The sequence below is a fragment of the Quercus lobata genome, chromosome 7, assembly GCF_001633185.2.
Source record: "Quercus lobata isolate SW786 chromosome 7, ValleyOak3.0 Primary Assembly, whole genome shotgun sequence".
NCBI classification, from domain to species: Eukaryota; Viridiplantae; Streptophyta; class Magnoliopsida; order Fagales; family Fagaceae; genus Quercus; species Quercus lobata.
The window spans coordinates 28,790,121-28,812,760 of NC_044910.1; the positions used below are offsets into that span (position 1 = coordinate 28,790,121).

Sequence of the window (22,640 nt, forward strand, 5' to 3'; positions counted from 1 at the left end):
ATCCTCAAGTCAACTATATATATTCTTAAAAGAAACGCTATTTATAATATGAAATTATAATAACTAGAATAAAACATATTTTCAAGTGAAAAACAATTGAACTTAATTTTGAAACTTCACTTAAAAATAGAAGTATGAAGTATCTAACGATCTCAACTTTGCATAAATAAATAAAAATTCATTACATTATTCAATGAGTTAACACTAACAAATTCAAGATTAGTCAAATATCAAGGTCATGCATGAAATTTAATAGAAGGAGATAAATATTAATATTAAAAAAATTTACTTATTTAATTTTCCAAATAGTGGATGATATAAATTAAAGTTGAGCTTTAAGCATAATACAAATACTTTTTTATTTCCTAAGCGCAAAGTACAAATACTTTATTTTTAGACTAAAATGCAAAACTGACCTTCTAACTTTCTTCAGATTTCATTTCAGTCCTCTAACTTTATTTTCATTCATTTCAGTCCTCTAAATTTCAGATTTATTCAATTAAGGCATTTCCGTTAACTTTTATTAAAAATTTTGAAAAAAAAAATCTGGAAAATATTTTTCAATCATTAATTGAATTTTTTAAATTTAAAAAATTTGAAGAAAAAATTATAAAATTGAAAAATTAACCATAACATATAACAAAAGTTGATGAAAAAGCCTTAATTGAATAAAATTGAAAGTTAGAAGGCTAAAATGAGATCTGAAGAAATTTAGAATGTCAGTTTTGCTTTTTACCATTATTTTTATTAACATAGTACAAATCCCTAATTATCTATTAAAAAAAAGTACAAATACCTATTGTACACACTACAGTTAGTTTTTTTTTTTTTTTTTTTTTTTTTTTTTTTTTTTTTTTTTTTCTAGAACTCTGAACCATAAAGTCAACTATAATCTATGGTATGTACAACTAAAAAAAAAAATTACTAAATGACATATTTATTTATTAAATAGAGAGAAGCAAAATAATAGCAATGAAGTGATTTTTGGCATTTTGATTTAATTTTTGCTTGTGGTTATTGATAGAGTGATTTTCAGCTTCTTGCTGTTGGGAGAACGTCTTCGCTGCCAATGAAGTGAAGTTCTTTTTTTTTTTTTTTTTTTTTTTTTTAATCTTTGTTTGATGTATATTTTTTTATCTATTTTTTCGTAGCAAATAAAGAACTATCATTAAATCTTGTGCTTTATCATTTTAATTAGACCACTGCACACCCTTGGTACGATGATCACTTTACAAGTATAAATGCTTGTGGGGTGTGGGGGGTAAGGGTCGGGGTTCAAGTCTCCAGGAGAGAGTTTCACACACATATACACTTAGATTAGGTTAGAGTAAAATTCTATCTTGTATAAAATAAAATAAAAATCATTTTAATTAGGGTAAATTGTAAATTACACCCTTAAAGTTTGGGAGTGTTTGAATTTTGCACCTTGAAATTTAGAATTTGGATTTTACCTCCTGAAGTTTGGGGTGTTTGGATTTTACACCTTAATATTTCAGAATTTGAATTTTACCTCCTAAATTTTAGAGGTGTTTGAATTTTACTTACTAAAGTTTACGGGTATTTAGATTTTACACTCTAAATTTTCAAAATTTAGAGTGTAAAATCTAAACACTCCCAAACTTTAGTGAGTAAAATCCAAATTTTGAAATATTAGGGTGTAAAATTCAAACACCCTCAAACTCTCATTCGAAATGGTCACAAACAACACCATTGAGAAATTCAATCATTACAATCTAAAATTTTTACTACAAATAAATGTTGTGTCTATTATGCCGATCTAAGATAAGTTAGGCTCCACACACACACACCAAAAAAAAAAAAAACTCGTTCATTTGTGGTTTTCCTTCAAAGCAAGAAAATAAACATAGCTTTAGGTTTAAAAGTTTATGCATTCATTTTCCCAAAGTTTTTCACTACAAAGCAAGTAGCACATACATTTGAACAAAATAGAAAGTCTCAAAACAAACAACTGACCAACAAGTATTCATTTTCATGTATATGCACATATGTGTACACACAAAAATATCGTTGTCAAAACATACCTAAAGATCAAGAATTCTGAACAAAGTAGTAGCACGCCACTTGAGGTTTTTTTGGGAGGCTGAGTTATCAGTTGTGTTTGTGCGTAAGAGAGAACGAAAAAACAATGCCTATTGATAAAAGTGAAACGAGGAACAAAAAAAATAGTTGAGATCTGGAGTTTGACATGGTCTATTGGAGAATCTAATGGCTTGCATTGGTCTTAGGCGTACAAATTATTGGTTATATTTTGGTCTTGCATGGAAATTAATGGCCTCGAAAGAGTCGAAACTGACCAACTGATGCCTTAAAATAGGTAGTTTGTTAAAGAAGTGTTGGTTCAAGCTGCTCCAAGTTTGGGTAATTTATATAAGGAGAAATTACATTATTAGTCTCTGAAGTTTACTATATGTGTGTAATTGGTCCTTCAAGTTTTCAAAATGAGCAATATAAATTATTCAGTTAACTTCCGTTAGTGGTGTTGATTATGTGACTAACGGAATAATGACCTTGCATTTTTTAAATGATGTGACATTTATTTTTATTAAAAAAATTCCAAAATTAAATTTACACATAAGAAAGAGACTAGACCCATTCCAAATCAAATATTTATCCTAACCCGGTACAAAAAAATCTCCAATCTGATTTACAAACCACGAGAGAGGAGAGAGAATGAACAGTTCTGCCGGCGACGCCGCTGCCCTCTGCTAGAGACGGTGGCCTCCTGCTTCACACATCCTTCTCCAACTGACAGCCACTGACCCGCCTCCCTCCTTCTCTCGCACAGCCACTAACCCACCTCTATGACTGATTCAGTGTTGGTTTCCCAAAACACGTCCTCTTCAGCTTGAGTTTTCATCCTAAGCAGCCTTGAGAATTCGAATTGAATCAAAAAGCCCATATTGTATGGTGGGTGATCTCATAGTTTGGACCGCTTTGAGCCTCGCGAATTGTTGCCCCTGTCTTGGTCTTTAGTATTAAGGAGTATTCGTCATTAATGATTTTTTCTCCAAAGCACGTTTCTCCAATTAAATTTATGCTAACTTACAAGTCAAAACAATGCAAATAAATTTATGAATTTATGCTTCCATTGAAAATCATCAATTTAGCTCTTTCACCGTAAATGGAGGTTTTTTGTACCGGGTTAGAATAAAAATTTGAATTGGAATGGGTCTAGTTTCTTTTTTATCTGTAAATTTAATTTTTTTAATTTTTTAATAAAAGAAATGTCACATCATTTAAAAAATGTCAAGTCATTATTTTGTTAGACACGTAAGTAACACCACTAACGGAAGTTAACCGAAAGACTTATATTGCTCTTTTTGAAAACTTAAGGGACCAATTGCACTCACTTGAAACTTGAGGGACCAATTACGCACACAAGATAAATTTTAGGGACTAATAGTGTAATTTTGCCTTTATATAAACCCAAAATGATATGGAAAGATCACAACTGGGTCCACGTGGTGGGTTTATTGGTATGGGATATCCTGAATGCAATCTATCACGCTATCGATTCATGGAATTTTTAATTTGTCACATGAGTAGGAAGTGGATTGATTTGGCAAAAGGCTAAGACACCACTTCCTTTATATATATTGTAAGGGCCCAAAAATGTTCGGCCCACTTAGAATAGTGGAATTAAATTTTATAGACCCAGTGTAACTAATTTGTTAGAGTATGGGTTTGCGAGGTCAACTTCAATACTCTCTTATGATCGAGATATTAGATTAGTGGAGTTAGGGCTGAGTGAATGGTAAAAAGAAGTACTAAATGTGGAAATAACACTTCCTCGAGTCTGGTCAAGGAGGCAATGTTCATAAAAAATTTCAAGTCTTTAATACAAGATGGTGTTCAACAGTTTCTGTTCTTTCCTTAATTTTCTCGTCCCTTTCCTTGGAGGGATTTCTCTCCTTTATATAGTCCCTCTCATTGCATCTAAGACCTCCACCTATACAACTCAAGGCATTAGTTTGGATGTTTGTCCCATCAGGGCTCTGCTGGAGGTGGTAGAGTGTGCTATAAGCAATAAAATTACTGTTCAGGGGTCATTCTTTCATTAATGCAGCCAACTGAGTTAGTACAGTGCATTGAATGCGGAGATGATGGCTATTTTACCTTGATATTTCATCTCTTCTTTACTTGCACGTCTCTATTGTCTTCCTCAGTATCCTGTCCTTTTGTGCAAATGGCTAGTTGAAGAATTCCCAAGGAGTGTTTGCTCTTCGGGCTCCTCGAATGATGGGCCTTTACATCTTCCCTTCTTGGGTTCTTATCCATGGGTCTAGCCTGAACTGACATGCGAACGAGCCCTTTTCCATCCCCGGACTAGGCCCATGTGCTCTATTCTGCGTTCGGATCCTACCCTCCCCCCCCCCCCACACACATATATATATATAGTTGATATGAAAATAATTTGAAAATTTTTAGTTGGCAGGAGCTTTCAGGGTTTTATTTTTTTTATTTTTTTTATTTTATACGTAAATAGTGGTTGCAAAGGATTGGGAGATTGGATTTGAACCACAAATATAGGGAACTAAAAATATCTCATTAATATTAGACTATCACATCAATCCCTTTCGAGTCATATTCTATTATAACAATTCTAGATATTAATCTATATGATACTAAAAATGACATGATTGTAAACTATAATTCGATCTTCCTTAGTTTGAGTGAGGCAAGCCCACAATTTCAAATGGAAAAATCCAATCTCTCTCTCTCTCTCTCTCTCTCTCTCTCTCTCTCTCTCTCTCTCTCTCTCTCTCTCTCTCTCTCTTTTTGACTTGGAAAAATTAGACCTTAACTCGATAACCCATTCAAATCCTAATAAAAAATATTAGTATGGGTAGAGACTTTTAAACCCATGGGAAAATGTGTCAACCCATACCCAACCCATTGAAATAACGGGTTGGGTTGACTCTTATTCTTTTTTTCCAAAGGGATTTTTTTCACATTTTTCGTATTTCATTTATTTTTTTTAGCTTTCTAACTATGAGTAAAAGTGTTTCACTCTTTCACTTCTTTCTCTTTTCTTTATTTTCTTTCTTTTCACAAAAGTCATTTTTCATGAGGTTGAGGCTTGAAGGATTTAGTTTTTTTTTTTTTTTTTTTTTTTTTAGTTTTATTTATTTTATATTTTATTGGCATATGGGCAAAATATAGCTCATATCAAGTTAACTTGGCCCTCAAACAAAAGACCAAGTCAAGGATATAGGTTTCACAGCTTATTTAGAACATCCTATTTTTTATCCAAACCCAATCAACCCAATTCGTTGAATATATTTGTTTTATTGGAAATTTCATACTTCTTTTGTGCACTACAAATTTCTATTCTCAATATTAACATTGTACCTATCATTATCGACCTCTTCCTATCACTCTCTTATCTCCAAATTATTAATAAACTAATATTAAATGATGGAATCCATTGATCAAAAAAAATAATATCTGAATCAATATATATCTACTCTAGATTAGAAACTTTAAGCCACTCTTAAACCAATTAGTTTTTTTTTACTCAGATAACTCAAAAAAGTTTTTTGAACAAACTAGGAATTCTAAGGAGCCTCTATCTCCCAATCGGGTTGCCTTTCCAGGTCTTTCCAGTCTTGTCTGTAGGTCGTGATATGCCTTGAGATGGCTGTCTCCTATCCCCCCTTGTTTTGTGTGTGTGTGTGTGTGTGTGTGTGTGTGTGTTGGGGGGGGGGGGGAGGGAGGGGGAATCTGATCTCAAGTCGTCACTCCGTTGTGTCTGGCCTGTTCTCTAGGCACCTTTGGAAGGCAAGGAATGTGACAACGTACACACTTCCCTACATGGGGGCATGGGGCCTTCTCATTAGTTGCAGGGTTTGGTGGCCTGAAATTGATTGGGCTTCGCCAAAAGGCCTCATCTCGCTTAAAGATTTTCGAGAGAAGTACTTTAGAAATCCCTATTTACAATTTATCTAATGGTTTGAAATTTTTAGAGTATAGGATAACTAATTTTAGGCTTTTTTTAAATTATTTTTTTGACACCTTAGTAATTGAAATGATTGATGTAAGTAAACTTTTTCTTTTTTTTACTAGTTATATTTTGCTTAAAATACTATGTTTTATTGATTAAATATTCCTTCAAGTTTCCTTATAATTTTTTATTTAATTATGTAGGTACCTTGATTCAAAGAAAAGAACTACAAAAGGAGGAAGAGGTAGGAGAGAAAGAAAAGAAAAGAAAAAATAAATGGACAAATTGGCTAGTTAATTGATAAAACCAGGGCAATACGAAGATTTTTGGTATTTTCTGGGCCCAATGGTGATTTCATTAATGAAGGGTAAAATTATAAAATTATTAATATGATCAACCAATGACAAGTTTATTATTTAACCACAAAAGAGGAGTTGTATTCAAAATTTTGGACTAACCCTTGTCCTTACCTAGAGCTATAGGGTTAGTCCATTTTTTTAAAACTATTTAACACTAATCAAACCTACATTTGATGGGGCTGACTGTCATTTTCATTAAAGTTTGAGACTCTGTTATTCTGTTAAACTTGAGGAAGATTTGTTTAATTTACTAAAAAAACATGTACAAAAGCCATAACGATTTATAAAGAGCTACTCTCCACTGACTTTTAGTTCACATTTTGTGTACAAATGGATTAGCCTTTTACTGAAACATGAGCATTAGTACAGTTGCATTACTATCTAAGTAAAAAAAATTACTATTTTAAAAAGTTATACAGAAGATAATATGCAAATTTTAAAAAGAATCCTTAATCCAAATGCACTTAATTCAAACCTACTGCTATGAACATGATGTTTTCTTTCACTCTTCCTGATCTTCCTGCTTTCTCCATTATGCTTGATTTCAGCTAACATGGAAGGTTTGTTTTGATATTCATAAACTTGCTCTTATTCTTTTAGTGTTTTTCTTTTGCTTTGATCTTAATTTCTGGATATGGGTTTTTTTTTTTTTTTTGGCAAACTAAGAAGGAAAAAAAAAACTTTTTGTTTTTTGTGTTGGTAGTGGAAATTGGTATGTTTAAGTTAATTGAATTACTTATGTGATTCTTGTATTTCTTAATAGTTTCCTTGTCTTTTGTTGATTGGCTACTGTTACTGTGTTTGTATTCAAAGTAATAATTTTGAGTAGATGGGTACTCAGCACAGCTTTTTTATGGTTATCGTCAAGAGTTTGAAAGAATTTCTAAAGACAATTCTTTCTTTTCTGGATGCCCTTATGAGATGCTTCAGATATGGTTCAAGCTGGGCGCTTAGATTAGTGTACATTAAAATAATGAGTGGATGATTTGTGAAAATAACGGTAGTTTTAGAAAATTTGAATAGCTTTTAGTTTACCCTTCTCAAGATGGCCATAAAACCAAGCTATTTGATACAAAAGTTTCATTTTTTTACCACTTTTCCATTCTTTATGATCAACAAGGGATCCGCTGGTTTAAAGGGGTCTGACATACATTTTCTTTACATTCAATATTAATTGCCTTTCAATATCCTTGAATCTGTTATTGAAGTGTCTTACTTTGAGCAACATTTAGCTTTCTTCTGATTTTTTTAGAGATTTAGAGGTGTTTCTGGTGATTGGTGATGAGTATACTTTCTCATTGTATCTTTTCAAGTTCATGATCATTTATTATCAGCACGTAATGGTGTTCACTTACATCTTGAAACAGGTGATGCTTTGCACAGCCTAAGGACCAATTTACAGGATCCTAACAATGTCCTACAGAGTTGGGATCCTACCCTCGTTAACCCCTGCACATGGTTTCATGTCCTACAGAGTTGGATTTTTTATGCAGTTTGAGGATGAAAGTTTGGAGTTTGCAAAGACTGTGAAGCAGTGGAATGTAAAGATTATCTCAGTGAGTATTGTTTTTCTTGATCTGGTTGGTTGTTTTGATCTCAGTTATGTTGAATAGGATATGAGTATATCGATGTCTGCGACCATTTATTATTAGGATTTGATGTGAATGTATATGGCAAATGTGCAGATTAGCAAGAATAAGCGACACCAAGATAGAACTGCAGCGTTGGATGTGTGGGAAAAACTAGAAGATTTTGTTCGATCACAATCACATTCTTGATGTGCACTGACTTTTTATCAATAGATAGTTTGCTTGAAAAATCAATTACCCATATTTACAAATTTGGATAGTTTGGAGTTTATGTCAAAAGTTGGAACTTTGATAAAAATAAGTAGGGCATTGTAGTTGACATTGTTTATTTTAGGTGTGTGTGTGTGTATAATTGTTAATGTAAGACTTGGTCTTTGTTTTCGTGAATTTTGGTGAACTTCAAGGTTTTTCATTCATAGTATTTGATACAGAGGATGCATTTTGCAAGAACACTGAATGAAGTATTATGTGTTAAGTCACACTTCAATTTCCTTGATGGGTAATTGGAGATGGACCATGCAATTTTATTGATATGTAAATTTCATTTTTTGTTGTTGCCAATTTGCTTAGGACAATACTAATTTTAAAACCCAGGAATGATTTTTTATTTTTTTATTTTTTTTTTTGATGAATGAGCAAATTCATTCAAAAGAAATGACCCACTTTAGGCAAGGATAGGAAAATCTAAACAATCAAACAAAGTATCCAAGAGCTGAACTAGAGATGACCCAATAACAACCCTTACTTCCCGTTTAACAAGCAGCAGTAAAAAAAAAAAAAAAAGGTCCAACCCAAGACCCAACCTGAGACCCGAAAAATCGACCAGATTTTTCGGATCGGGTCAGGTTTCATGCAGCCAAACCCGATTTCTATCGGGTCAGGTTTCAGGTCACAGTAAACCCGACCCGACCCGACCCAATATCAGTCCAATGAACATCCACAATCTAATCCGACCTATAGACAATTTTTCTACTAATATTCTTTGTCAAAATGATACCATCTATTGATTTTATAAAATAAAATAAAAACATAGTCACAAAGTTTCAAGATGAGTAATAAAACAAGTGTCTCAGGGACTTATAAAACAGACCTCAATTATATTTCAGAGGATTCAATTCACTTGGCCTAAGCGGCTAAGCCTAACATTGTTTCTCAGAAATCATACTTTATAGGTATAATCTTCCTAGCTCAACATAATACCAATCCAACTGAGAAATATCAAAAAGAGGCAAGAGTCTACTACCCTCCCCAAAACCGAAACATTGAAAGTAGGATTGTCAATGAAGTCACTTCTCAATAAATTTCTTGATGTTCTTCAGCCACAGCAGATACTCGTTGCTTTCTTTGATGTCCATGTATTCACGCAAGGTGTTAGTTGTTCTGGGTTTAATCCCTCTAATCTCAAGATATTTGTGGAAAGCCTTCTGCAAGTTTTCATCCAAATCACTGGGGCAAAAAAAAATTCAGATAGTGAATAAAGGATTATCAAGAAATTTATATGAAAATCAAAAGAGTGATAGGTTACAACAAGCTTACTTGAAGTCAGGTCCTTCATATGCAAGCTGATCTTCAGAAGTATCTGGTAGCTTAATTGACAAGCTATCAATGCAAATCTCATCAGGCAAAGCGGAGATACCAAACTCCAGACACAGTCCACTTCCTTTGGTTATACTCACAACCAAAGGAATGCTTGGACCACTTTTTGCCTCATCATCACCGGCAGCATCATCATCATCATCATCATTCTCACCCTCCTCGATTTCATCAGGTTGAGGCATGTCAACTTCTACCCTGATGGTTTCATTTTGGTAATTACTCTTGAGTATTATAGTTCTTTGTCCAGGATTGTTTTCAATTTCAAAAGGGAAACCATCTTCGATATCATACTGTTTGGGTAACATTGAGAAGAAAAAAGTCAAAGACATCAACAAAATTATTAATGCATATTCCACCCCTCACCCCCCACCCCCACCCTTTCTTTTTTCTCAATAACATAACAAAGTAGTGCTTCTTCTTGCGTGTCTTCTAGCATGTAACTCTCAAAGCTAGATAATTAATTCAATGAAACCAAAGGGCAAAATGCTGAATTTATTTCGGATGATTTTGGTTTTTTTTTTTAATTAAAAAAACAGTGTCACAAATTAAAACTTAGGTTGTGTTTGGGATAACTTATATTGAACAACTTCTTTTACTATTTAGCTTATTTTTACTACTATTCATAGTTTCATCGCACTTTTTATACTATTCATGGGTTCTATAGTACCATTTCAGCTAATTTTTAGTTTAAGTAATTTCAACAAAAAGTTTTCAGATACAGTTAAATAAGCTATTACCAAACGGACTCTTATAGTTTCAAAAGGTAACAAATTAAAGGCCCATTTAATTGAAATATCATTCATTTTGGGGTTCAGTATTTCACTTTTTTGATACTTAGTCCTTTAATTTGTTACTTTTTTGAGATTTTGGGGCTTAATTTGTTATGCCACTAAATTATAGGGTTTAAAATGACGGTTCAAACTGGATTGGAACTAAACCTCCAACTTAGGAATTCACAATAACAGACATACTAAGTTCAAACCCAAGACTCAGCAGAACCAGATTTGCTTGCAAGTTTCAAAGTACCAACATGAAATTATACCCAATTAAATTTTTACATATCACCCAAATCCAAAAATTGCATAAAATTTCAAACTAAAATTTACAGTTAAAAAAAAAAAATGAAACCTTCAAATTATTTTTTTACTTTTTTTTTGTAAATGGAAAAATTAATAACCCAATAAGAAGATAATTAGAGAGAGAGAGAGAGAGAGAGAGAGAGAGGAAGAAGAAACCGTGAAGAAAACTCACGTATTGGAGGTTGTCCTTCTGGGCGCAGTCGATCTCGGACTGGAGGATCCGAATAAGGTTCTCGTCTTGGCTTGTTTTCGAAACGGCTGCAGCGGTGGAGAAACGCAGAAATGGGGAAAAGCTTTTCTGGGTCAGCGCGTGGCCGAGTTTGACCTTCTGGGCGGTGGAGATCACGCTGTGGAAGGATCTCGAGGATCCGACGGTGGCTCTGATGGCCAGAGGGAGTACAGAAGAAGTGGCTCTCCGGAGCATAGAATTCAAGGCCATTTTCTTCACAAGTACAGAGAGTGAAGAGTGTGGGGACTTCGGTGGCTATTAGGGTTTTGCACTGAGGGTTTTGGTTCTATATAGGGTTTATACTTTTGTACTGCTGAAAATGCCTTTTGGAAGATTTTTACCTTTTTTTTTTCTTTCTCATTTTGGATGCACTTGGGCTTTAGATTCTTGGGCCGGTTGCAAGTAATGACCAAGCTTTGGGTAATTGGATTGGTAAGTTAAAATTCAAGTGGGCTATAGTAGCTTAAATGGTAATTTGATTTCTTAAAAAAAAAAAATGAGGTTCATATCCCACCCAAAAAAATAAAATAAACAAAAATAAATCTATTGTATCTATCAAGAATAAAAAAATTTATAACTCAATATCATATATTTCTGCTAAGTGGCATAGTCTGGCCTTCTTTTTATCTTTTAGTAGATTCACTTCTTTAAATTTACTCTTTTATCTCAACTATTAATAAATAAGAAAATCACTAGTCTTAAATTTTTACTTTTTATCTCATCTTTCAGCAAATAAGCTAGCAAAAAATGCGGAATGTTAAACTCATCTTTCATATACAATATAATAAATTTGGGTCTAAGATGCTGTGAATATATTGAATCCAACCAATGAACAAGAGTTTCATGGTAATGAATTGTGAGTGGAGAAAGAAGTTAGTTTTAACTAACATTCTTTGTGTGCCATGAGATTGAATTCATATTGTGAAAGGATTCGATTATTTGATATGGATTATTTTAATAATTGTTTGTTTATATTCAATGTTTTTAATTTGATTGCAAAATCGATGTGTATCCAAGTCATCTTTTTTATGACATGAAATAATCATCATTTTTACATGATTAGTTAATATATTAAATTTCAACTATTGATACTTATGTTAAAGTATGAAGTTTTCTTTTCCATTCATTGATGATTTTTCTAAATTTACATATGTAGAATCGAAGAAAAACGAGGATGATTTTCTCGACATGCTCAAACACAATGAAAATGAAGTAGAAACACAAACAAGTAGGAAGATTAAAACTCTTAGAAGTGATGAAGGAAGTGAATATTTTCCAACTTTTATGGTGCGCATTTGTTAAGGACTTGGAATAATACACCAAAGTTAAATCCTTTTTACACCCCAACAAAATGATTTTGGTAGGGGTAAAAATGAAAAAAAAAAAAAAAAAAAAAACTTCGTATATATTTATAAATATCATGATCTAGAGTGCAAGGCTCCCATTTAATTTGTGAGGTGCTTTGCTTACTATTAATCTCCATATGGGTTATGGAATAGAAGACAATCATTATTTGCGTATCAATTTTTTTTTATGAAGGTACAAATCCTAAGACAATTTAATTAGGACCAAAAGCTATATAGAGCTATAGATTATGTGGAAAATTTGAGTGCATATAGATTGTTAGGTTTAGTATTAGCTAATTACATGACATGTAAGTTTATTATTTGAGTTGTATTGTCTAAAATAAAGTACAAGACCATATTCCAAAATTCATCTCAAGAAAGGGCATTCACTGATTTCTCGACTAACCCTCAATCGATTGAGAATAGCCTATCAATCATCTCTTGACTAAGGCTCACTCAATCGAGACACAAAAAACTTAATTCTTAATCAAGCTCAATAAGTTAGTTAATGACTTGTTAGTTGGGTCCTACTAGTCAAACCATATAAAGACTCACTAAAGTTAACTAAAAGGGGTTAAAAAGAGCATTGTCGTGCATCAAAGAAGAACAAAACCCTAAACCTCTCTTTTTCACCAGATATCGAGTTTGAAAAAGAGAATATAAAGAACAATACTTAAATTGGTGATCAAAGGCTAAAGCCAAATTTCCTTCCCTATTTTAAAATAGACAATAAATCTTCTAAGCAATTCTTAAGATCACAAATGTGATTCATGCAAAGAATTTTAGATTAAGAGTCCAAGTAACTTGGAGCAAATTGTGTGGACACGTCTGTAAGCACATCTGAGTAACAATTAGAAATATGAATAGATTTCTTTGTAAGACTTCAATCCTATAGTGAAATTTTCCTTTGAATTAGGATATAACTCCAGAAACCTTTTTTTTTTTTTTTTTTTAAATTCACCTTTGACATTTAGTTTATTTTCAAAGATTCTTCAACGGTAACTTTTGCCATTCAGCTAGCTAAGTTACGTGCTATCTATTTCTAAAGAAGCACGATAGCTAAAATCCATTTCGGTTAATAGATTGAGAATCCAATACATTAGGCATATAAGGCCAAAACGGCCAAATATCATTGTTTTTGAAATTATTTTACAATCTATCACTATTTTTGAAATATGTAAAGATCTACCATTAATTGAGAACTAGAGTTTGGGGAACTTGATTTTTTCTATGGTACTCAAGTTCTATAAACTCGAGTTTCATGGAAAAATTTTGAATCTTTTTATGAAACTTGAGTTCCATAAAAAATAACACGACAAATTTTTTAGGCTATTTTTTCCAAGAACTTGAGTTTTAAAAAAGTGGTAAATTGCTTAATATTTCCATACATATTTTTCCAAATTGTGGTATAAAGTCATTTTGGCTCATATTTAAACTGAAATAGTATTTTGCCTAATCCAAGGTGAACGCTCTAAAGTGGTAAATTGTGCATCCCTAGACCTTACCGCAGAAGTGCAGGTAAAGAAAAAAGTGCAGGTTAAAAAAGAAAAAGAAAAAGAAAAAAACATAAATAGTATTCAATTATGCCAACATAAAACTTCACACATTTGAACGGGTTCCTCCCCATAAAAACCATTACCAGACATCTAAAACTCTTTTTTATCACTAAAATATCAAGCATAAAGATAAAACATCAAATGTTACTTCGCTCTTGCTTCTGTCTCCAATAACCAGTACTTATCCAACTGCTCAGATTTCGCCATCCCAGAATTCCTCAATAGTCCTGTATACGCCATAAGTCTCATGGATGAATGAGGTCCCCTTAATCAGTCTTGCCTGCACAGTTTAAAGAGAAGAGTTTTATGAAGATAAATGAGTCCCCCCAATAGCCATCCTGAACAGTATCATCATAATATAGTCATTGTACCCTCATCCCCAAACCCCCCCACCCCCCCCCCCCCCCCCCCAAAAAAAAAAAGTGAAACTCAGTAAAAGCATCATAAAGGCAATTAGCACATGTATATATATAATTTTTTTTTGACAAGTAATATAGGGAATTAGCATATTACAAATGATAATTGATGGCCATAAAATTTCGCGGGCTTTTTCATTTATAACATATTAGTAGATAGCATTTACCATCCGTGGCCTAACAGCTATATGTCATTTGGCCATAATAAAACCAAGTGTAGTAATTTCAGAAGCACCATTTATACAGGTGATATTTAACTGATTACTTGCCTGCTCAATTTCAGAGAACTTGGTGAACAAGTCTTCGGGTATGGACCAGTCAAAGACATCAAAGTTCTCTTTGATCCTTGCTTCATTTGTACTCTTTGGAAGCACACTATGACCCATTTGCAGCCCCCAGCGAAGGGCAACTTGTGCAGGTGTTTTGCCTAATTTCTCCGCAACTGTAACTAAAATTGGATTCTTGAGGACATCACTCTTGAGCCATGTCGTGCCAGGAGAACCTAATGGCGAATATGCCTACAAAAAGTATAACAGTTTCAACAAAAATTCTAGATAAATTCAAGACTACTTTTTAATTCATAGGTACACACCTAGTGGGTTTTGAACCCATGATCTCACCCTCCATCCATTATTATTGAAGGAGGAAGTGCCAATTGAGCAAGCTCATTGGCTAGATAATTCAAGATTGCAATGGAAATCAATATTTCAATTTAACAAAAAACTCAAGCAAATAAAATCGAATAAAAATTTGCCTACTCACAGAAAGGTGAACTCCATTGGATTTACAAAATGCATGTAACTTTGTCTGCTGCCAAGAAGGATGACACTCAACCTGGATAACAGCAGGAGGAACACGTGCTACCTTGATCAAATCTTCCAATTTCTTTGAAGAGAAATTGCTCACACCAATAGCTCGAGTTTTGCCAGCATCGTAGAGGGCTTCCAATGCTTTCCAAGTGCTAGGTATATCTGGCTGAACAAGGTTTTCTGGCTTAAAGCCTACTGACCCCTTCTTCATCCGGACTGGCCAATGGATCTTAAAAATTCAACAGCCTCATTTAGTTATAGTTGAATAATGTCCTCAATAAACATATTGTTAAGTTAAAAATGCAATGTAATTTTCCAGGAAAAACAGAAGCAAGGTAGCTAGACTTGGGGCAAACTATGATAGTATGCTTTGCCATTATTTGTAACATTCTTGATGAAATCAAAAAGACCCTCTTGTGTTTAACCTTCAATCAGGTAGATCTAGGCAATTTCTATCAATTGGACTCCAAAGACTGTAACAAGGTATATTGATGAAAAAGCTCTTTTTACCAAGTTTCAAGAAGGAAATTGAATAGACGCTATAAGTGTATGAATGCAAAATCTTTTTTAACAAGTTCCAAAGAAAAATTGAATAGTCGCTATAACCAGTAGTACATACAAGGTATAGATCAATATAATCAAGCTGCAAGTCTCGCAAAGTTCTATCCAATGCCACTGGAACATCTTCAGGAGCATGATCAGTGCACCTGTGGATCATGACAGCATTTTAGAGGGGGTTAAAAATACTAGATGAAGTCTAAGCTCAGTTAATAAGGCATAAAGTATGCAGCAGTATCATTGATATTGTTAAAATAAAAACAAACCAGAGTTTGGAAGTAATCCACAAATCCTCACGCTTCACCACACCATCTTCAAACAGCTTCTTCAGAACCAAACCAATCTACAAGAATAAAGGATCAGACAATGTTGACATACAATTCTTGCAAAGGCTTAAGCAATTTAAAATATCATGCAAGATTGTATGATAAAGCTACTAGGTATCACACATGTATTGCAAAACTATTAATTTCACATTATGAACGTGTCAATTCCCAGTATGTAAATTATAATAAACCTGATCAGGAATATGCACAAAGAGGTCTTGTCATCATTTTTATATCTAAATAGAGTAAACCCTGAGAAAGAAGATGCATAGGCTACTCTAATCTAGAAGCAGAAAAATCTCAAAAGTAAGATCAGAGAAAAAAATAGTAAAATGTTTACCGTACCAAGAATCTAACAAACTAAAAATTGAGAAAACTTTTTATTGGTGAAAAAGGTAACGAAATGAGGGTTTCACAATAATAAAGTACTTTTTTTTTTAATAGACATAATAATAAAGAACTTGGTTAGAGAAACAATCACATGGGTCAGACCAAACAAATACAACCATACAAGTCATACTTTAGCAAGGTCTAAACTCTAAACCATCATGGCTTTTAGATAAATAAAGAAATTCTAGACATAAGACTGAATGTATTGATCACAATAATAACAATCGGAGGACATTGAGGCCAGAACTAAGAAAAAGATTTGATAGGTAGACACTGTATTTACCTCCTTGTCATTGCCATAAACCTGAGCACAATCAATATGGCGGTATCCAACCTGCAGTACAAGTAAAAATGTTGGTTGAGTGCTAAACAACAAGGAAATAAAAAATCTTTTGTAAAAATTAGCAAGACAAGTTTGCACTTTCCGTTAACAAAATGTATGAAATGCCTCATTTTACTGCTCCTACAAACAGATGGTCTAAGCTGACACATATAGGGCGTGCTGTTAATGGGGCGTTTGGTTTAAAAGAATCTACATTACTCCCAGCATTTAGATTCCTTAGAATGTGATGCTTGAGAATGTAACAATTACCATGCTTGGTTTTATTAGGAACCTACTAATATGCCTGAGAATTTTATAAAAATTATTTATTTTTCCCAAAATATTGTTAGATTTATAAACACAATATCAAGTAATTTTTTTTTAATCTTCTTCCAAATAAATAATAAGAAACAAAATATAAACTATAAATCATGGCAAATTCACTAAAATTAACTTTTAACATTCTTCAATGACCTATATAATACAAAAAATAATTTTTTAAATTCTTAATCTTCATTGCAATCACAAGTCACAACATCATGCTATGTTAATTAAAATAATTTACTTTCATTAGCATCTACCTTAATCCCAAATAGGAGATTCTTAAAAAAAAAAAAAATTGTCTTTATCTCCTTCTAAAAATTATGGTTAAGAATCTCTCTCTCTCTCTCTCTCTCTCTCTCTCTCTATATATATATATATATATATATATATATTATTAATAACAAAAAGTGAAAAAATAAAAACACTCCACAATCCCCACCTTCTCCTAAAAAAAACCATCCCACATTCTATAAAATAAAAAATAAAATAAAATAAAAACCTGCCCCATATCACATCAAAAATAATAATAACAACTAAACATATTTCAATGCTACTTTGGTGTTCATTTTTTAGAGCTAACCTTATGATACTTTTGGCTATATTAGTGGTTCTAAACATTCAATTTTTGTGGGAAAATAAGTGTAAATCTCAAATTGAAATAAGTGAAAAATTATAACACTAATCCAAAAAATAAAGAGCCTCATTGCACACAGTAGAGCACCTGTGATGAGGCTAGTATATATCAAAGGATAGGGAGGAATGTGTAAAATTATTAATTTATATTTTAAAAAAGCAACCTTTTCCATCCTGTGGGACCAGTGGCAGAGCCAGGATTTCAATTTAGGGGGGGGCAAGATTAAAAGAGAAAAGATTGAAAGTAAAATTATTCTAAAAAATAGCAATTCAATATTAATAACAAATAAATAAGCAATTATATGCTAATGTAATTGTCATTTGTCACACACAATCTAATACAAATGTAAACTTTAATTTATTTTTTTATACTTAGTTTAATTTACTTAAATGCCCTCAATGTAAATAGTTAATTAGTGATAATCAAATTGAGAAATTAACTTGAATGCACACAGTTTAATCATATAATTTGATGATTTCTTCAAAGAAATTGAAAAAATAAATCAATACAAAAGTGTTAAGAATATGACAATATGCCTACAAAGTTGTATACGTGTCTCATTGTCAGGAATGCTTTTAAAAAACTAAGTAAAATTCAATTTTCTTCTTTAATTCTTCTAAGTAGTTAAAATTTTGGATTATAACAAAAATTTGAAATTTGAAATTGTGAAGAGAAGGAAGAGAAAGATTAGTAGATGCTCTAAGGTTTCCTTTAACAATTAGTCTAGAGTCACCATTTTTTTTTTCTTTTCACAATCATTGAGCTGACAATTTGTAAATGTAGACAATAAAATAACGTCAATGATAAACCAAAATGAAAATAAATAACATCTCAAAAGTTGTGGAATTTGTTGCAGAAAATATTTTGTTTAGCATTGCTTGCTTTTCAGTAGTGTACTTCTACTAACATGTATAAAGGCATGGGAGAGTTTTTCAATTTTTTAAAAATTTGTGGGACTGGCACCTGCTATTCAATCTTGATTCTAGAGTCCATGACTTACCGGGAGGAGAATACTAGTTTTTTGCTTTTGAGAAGCTTTCTGTCAGTGGATGGTGCAAAATACTTTCAACTATAATAAGAGTATATTATACATGATTTTTTTGGCGAGCTCAGGGGGGGGGGGCAACTGCCCCCTCTCGCCCCCCCCTTGGCTCCGCCCCTGTGTGGGACCCACCTATTTTGAAGAAAATCCACATTCTCACAAAATTGGGACTGGGTGGGAATTCAGATACCGTCTGATATCTGATTCTCTTGTGCAATTTGCCATCAAACATGGAATTTCCACATAAGTGGCTTAAAACCTTACTTAAAACCTTAAAACGAAACAACGTTGTTGTCTTTGAGTATTATTTTAAGAAATATATTGGACAATATGTTGGAAACCTTCAATATAATATTATTGGCAAAAATATTGTAAGTATTGCAAAATATATAGAAATATATCAGATTCACCAGTCGATACACAACAAAAAATGGGAAAATTTGTCTGAACAAATTGATAAAATAATCAGTTAATCACATATGGGTCACCAAGGAAATTATACAACAAACAACCTGCCCAGTATGCTAAACATAATAGAATAAATCATTCGGGTAACCACCTAGGAGATTTGTTTGTCTGTTGTTGTCACACAGTGACTTAAAACAATCAGCCAATCATAGAGAGTTTGTATAGTGCTCACTACTCTACTTGCATGTGATTGTTCATTTTATTCTGATTTGAATTCGATTTGCCAAACAGACCCCTAGATCTCTGGAATTTCTGCACCATGATTTTCTAAAATCTAATACGTTTCATTAAAATAAAATTAATCATCAACAAATAAATAAACAAATGGACGAAATCCAATTTCCATGGAAAATATTTTTCCAGGAAAACTTTTTAGAACCGACTTTACTCAATCTGCGACATAAATTTGTTTTCTTCACCATAATCATGTTGAAAATAAAGAAGAAGAAAAAGAGCGAGAGAGAGACCTTAATGGCGGTGGCGACAGCTTCGCCGACGAGTCCAGGGTCAGATTGCCACGTACCCAAAGCGACGGAAGGGATCTTAGCGCCGGTGTTCAGTTGAAAGAATGAAATTGGGTTCGCCATTTTTCAGAGTTTTTGCTACGAAGTGCGTTGATTCCACGCTGATAATATGTATTGTAATGAAGCAGAGAGACTAAAAGGAACGACGAAAATGAGAGTAAACAAAGAATGCAAGAGTACAAAAATGAAAGCATCTCCGGCTTCTTTATAGTGAAAACAAACGATACAGTCCGCACCATATCAATCTCGTTCCCTTCCGGCCACGTGTAGCGATCATGGTGAGTGGAATAATGTAATGCTCAACGATGATTAATCACTTACGGTTGTCACGGGAAAAAAAACTGCCTTTATCACATGGGTTTTGATTTTTAGGAAGTTAAGGGGTGTATGGTAATGTTATTCTACTGATGTTTATATTTTTTAGAAATATGTGTTGGTGAAATAATGTGTGAAAATATATGTAATATTGTTTATAAACTAAAAACATGTGTTTAAACATATTTACCAAATGGCCACTAAAATTTAGGATTTAGAAAATTAGGAAATGACACGTTTAATAAACTACTAGCCTCTGAGCACGCGCTCACGTGCGTGCTAAGCGGCTCTTTTATTTTTTGGATAAAGATTGATGATGTCGTAATATCACCAGTAAACAACACAATCCACACTCGCTCCAGATAACAACATGCAAGAAGAAAAAGTGATCTCGCCGTGGGCACCGGTGTGGTGTCAACCAAATACCCTCCGACGGTCAAGTTAGAACTGTTCTCAACTCTAGAGTGCTAGAGAGGATAAATTATGCGTACCTTGATTTGCGAGGGTATTGAAGCTTTTATAGTAGAAGAAAGTCGGCTTCTCTTCCTTGGACTAGAAGTCTTTTCCTTATGGGACTCTTCCTCTAACAATCCAAAACGTGATGGACAAATATTTCCTTGTAGAGTGGTTTTTTTCATTAAGGCAGATCTTCTAGAATTATCCTTGTGCGAACATCCTGATTTCCTTAGGATTCCCTCGGATTCCAAACGTGTACACCAAGTATTTCAAGTGATGCTAAGCCCTGGGCCCACGCTTAATATTGGCCCGTGAGTCCGAATCCGTCAGGCCCAATGTTGCGCGATTTCTTACCCCTTCAGTTGCCCCCTTCACCCTATGGTCTGTCATGTTTTTAAGTGGTCGGATCATTAGGGTGACGGTTAAATGTAATTGGGGATGACGATCAAGGATTGCTAATAGTGACGGTTGAAAATTTTGACGTTTCCAGATGGAACATATTGACAGATGAAGATTCATGAAGTTGACGACTCCTCAAAGGGTACGATCCATGGATGCGTGCTGCCAGGTTGTCACATTAATGAAGCATGCCACATGTCATTCTTGGATTGGATGGTGTATCGGATCGAAGCGTCGCTTCATCTTCCGTGCATCTCTCATATATATATAGCGCACCTCCCCCTTTCATTTCTAACATTTTCAGCAAGAAATCGTTGTCAGAGCGAAGTCGTCAGCCTTGTCAGAGCACTCCGTTGGGAATCTATACCCGTCGGTTATTTCAATCGTCAACTACTCTTTACACAGTGTGGTAAGTACTTCATTCTCATTTTTCATCATCATTTTTTTTTTTAAGTTACATTTTGTATCTACATTTTTGTTAGACCTACACACCCGTCAATAATTTGAGACCCGTCAGTCTTAGGTTTTATCGTAAATTTGTAGGAAATGTCTAGTGCGTCAAGTAACCAGTCAGTGGTTCGTGACGGGACGAAATACGAGGAGGTATACCCTCCGGTCATAAAGACCAAGAGAGTCTCGGCGAAGATAGGAGTCCGTCTGCTTATGTGGATTTGTAAACTTTCTCACCCTTTGGGTGACTTGTCCATTTTGTGAATATATTCATCTTTTGGATGATCCGTCCACTGCGTGGACTTCGTAAGTTAGTTCGTCGTTTAGGTTATCCGTCTACCTTGTGGACCGCTATTTCTATTGTCATGGTGATCCGTCCACTTTGTGGGCAGTTCTTTAACCTTCATGGTGATTCATCCACTTTGTGGTAGTTATTCCACCGTTTAGGTGACCCATCCATTTTGTGGACAGTTCTTTTACACTGTTGGTGATCCGTCCACTTTGTGGAGAATGTAAATTAGTTCACCATTTCGGTGATCTGTCCACTTCGTGGACGCAAATTTGGTCGTCGTTTTGTCGATCCGTTCACTTTGTGGACAATTCTCTCACGCTGTTGTTGATCCGTCCACTTTGTGGATAATGTAAATTAGTTCATCGTTTTGGTGATCCGTCCACTTTGTGGACAGTAAATAAGTTCACCGTTTTCGTGATCCGTCCACTTTGTGGACAGTAAATTAGTTCACTGTTTTGGGTGATCCGTCCCATTCCGTCCACTTTGTGGACAGTAAATTAGTTCACTGTTTTGGGTGATCCGTCCCATTTGTGGACTTGTAAATTTGTTTATCGTTACGGTGATCCGTCCCATTTGTGGACTTGTAAATTTGTTCACCGTTTTGGTGATCCGTCCACTTTGTAGACATTTTTCATCACCTTAGTGATCTGTCCACTTTGTGGACCTGTCCTATGTAATATTCATGTGAAAAATCAAAGCTTTGTCTGAATATTCTTCTTTAAAGAAAATGCTTTTGTAGAAAAAGTACCTGCCCCCTTGGGCTTAAAAAGGCACAAAAAGATTGTAGCAAAAGTAAAAAGGAAAAACTAGTAAATTGTAGCTAAAAGAATAGAATAAAATAAACTTGGAAATCGCCAGTTCCCAATATTTTCCTCTACTGGCAGTATTTCCGAAGATGCTCTGTGTTCCAAGGGTGCTGAAGCTTTCGTCCGTCCATCGTCTCGAGGTGGTAGGTTCCCTTCCTTTGCCATGACGCGATCCAGTAGGGTCCTTCCCAGTTGGGGCCGAGTTTTCCTTGGGAAGGATCTCTGGCGGCACCCATTACTCTCCGTAGTACGAGGTCCCCGACCTGGAAGTCCCTGTGCCTCACTTTGTTGTTGTAGTGTTTCGCCATGAGATCCTCGTAACACGCCAACCTCTGTTTTGCTGTTGCCCTAACTTCGTCCAGTAGATCAAGCTGGAGGCGCATACCCACT

At 34.0% G+C, this 22,640-nt stretch overlaps 2 protein-coding genes and 1 long non-coding RNA gene across 3 annotated transcripts; 1 reads left to right on the forward strand and 2 right to left on the reverse strand.

The window, feature by feature from the left end:
* Nucleotides 1-7,841: 7,841 nt before the first annotated feature.
* On the forward strand, nucleotides 7,842-8,054 carry LOC115952806. Its single transcript, XR_004083574.1, has 2 exons — nucleotides 7,842-7,880; nucleotides 8,010-8,054. It is a non-coding gene; the product is annotated as an uncharacterized LOC115952806 (long non-coding RNA).
* An 876-nt stretch (nucleotides 8,055-8,930) lies between these two features.
* Nucleotides 8,931-11,122, reverse strand: LOC115951279 (uncharacterized protein At2g39795, mitochondrial-like). The gene is made up of 3 exons (XM_031068464.1): nucleotides 10,761-11,122; nucleotides 9,450-9,799; nucleotides 8,931-9,359 (listed from the first exon to the last, which is right to left on the reverse strand). Exons 1-3 carry the CDS (start codon nucleotides 11,025-11,027, stop codon nucleotides 9,200-9,202), a joined length of 777 nt encoding a protein of 258 aa, XP_030924324.1. The 5' UTR covers nucleotides 11,028-11,122; the 3' UTR covers nucleotides 8,931-9,199.
* A 2,587-nt stretch (nucleotides 11,123-13,709) lies between these two features.
* On the reverse strand, nucleotides 13,710-19,750 carry LOC115953665 (NADPH-dependent aldo-keto reductase, chloroplastic-like). Its single transcript, XM_031071418.1, has 7 exons — nucleotides 19,476-19,750; nucleotides 16,502-16,552; nucleotides 15,769-15,845; nucleotides 15,564-15,651; nucleotides 14,898-15,173; nucleotides 14,405-14,653; nucleotides 13,710-13,999 (listed from the first exon to the last, which is right to left on the reverse strand). The coding sequence occupies exons 1-7, from the start codon at nucleotides 19,593-19,595 to the stop codon at nucleotides 13,913-13,915; spliced, it is 948 nt and encodes a 315-aa protein (XP_030927278.1). The 5' UTR covers nucleotides 19,596-19,750; the 3' UTR covers nucleotides 13,710-13,912.
* Between the last annotated feature and the right edge of the window lie 2,890 nt (nucleotides 19,751-22,640).

Bases quoted from the DNA above. Each gene is read 5' to 3' on its own strand.
- LOC115951279 (XM_031068464.1), bottom strand. From the start codon at position 11,027: ATGGCCTTGAATTCTATGCTCCGGAGAGCCACTTCTTCTGTACTCCCT. The intron at 9,800-10,760 runs GTGAGTTTTCTT...TTACCCAAACAG, and splicing joins AGAAGGACAACCTCCAATAC to TATGATATCGAAGATGGTTT. The intron at 9,360-9,449 runs GTAAGCTTGTTG...TTTTTGCCCCAG, and splicing joins TATGAAGGACCTGACTTCAA to TGATTTGGATGAAAACTTGC.
- LOC115953665 (XM_031071418.1), bottom strand. From the start codon at position 19,595: ATGGCGAACCCAATTTCATTCTTTCAACTGAACACCGGCGCTAAGATC. The intron at 15,846-16,501 runs GTAAATACAGTG...TTATTCTTGTAG, and splicing joins TTTATGGCAATGACAAGGAG to ATTGGTTTGGTTCTGAAGAA. The intron at 14,000-14,404 runs GCAAGTAATCAG...TAAACTGTGCAG, and splicing joins AGTTCTCTGAAATTGAGCAG to GCAAGACTGATTAAGGGGAC.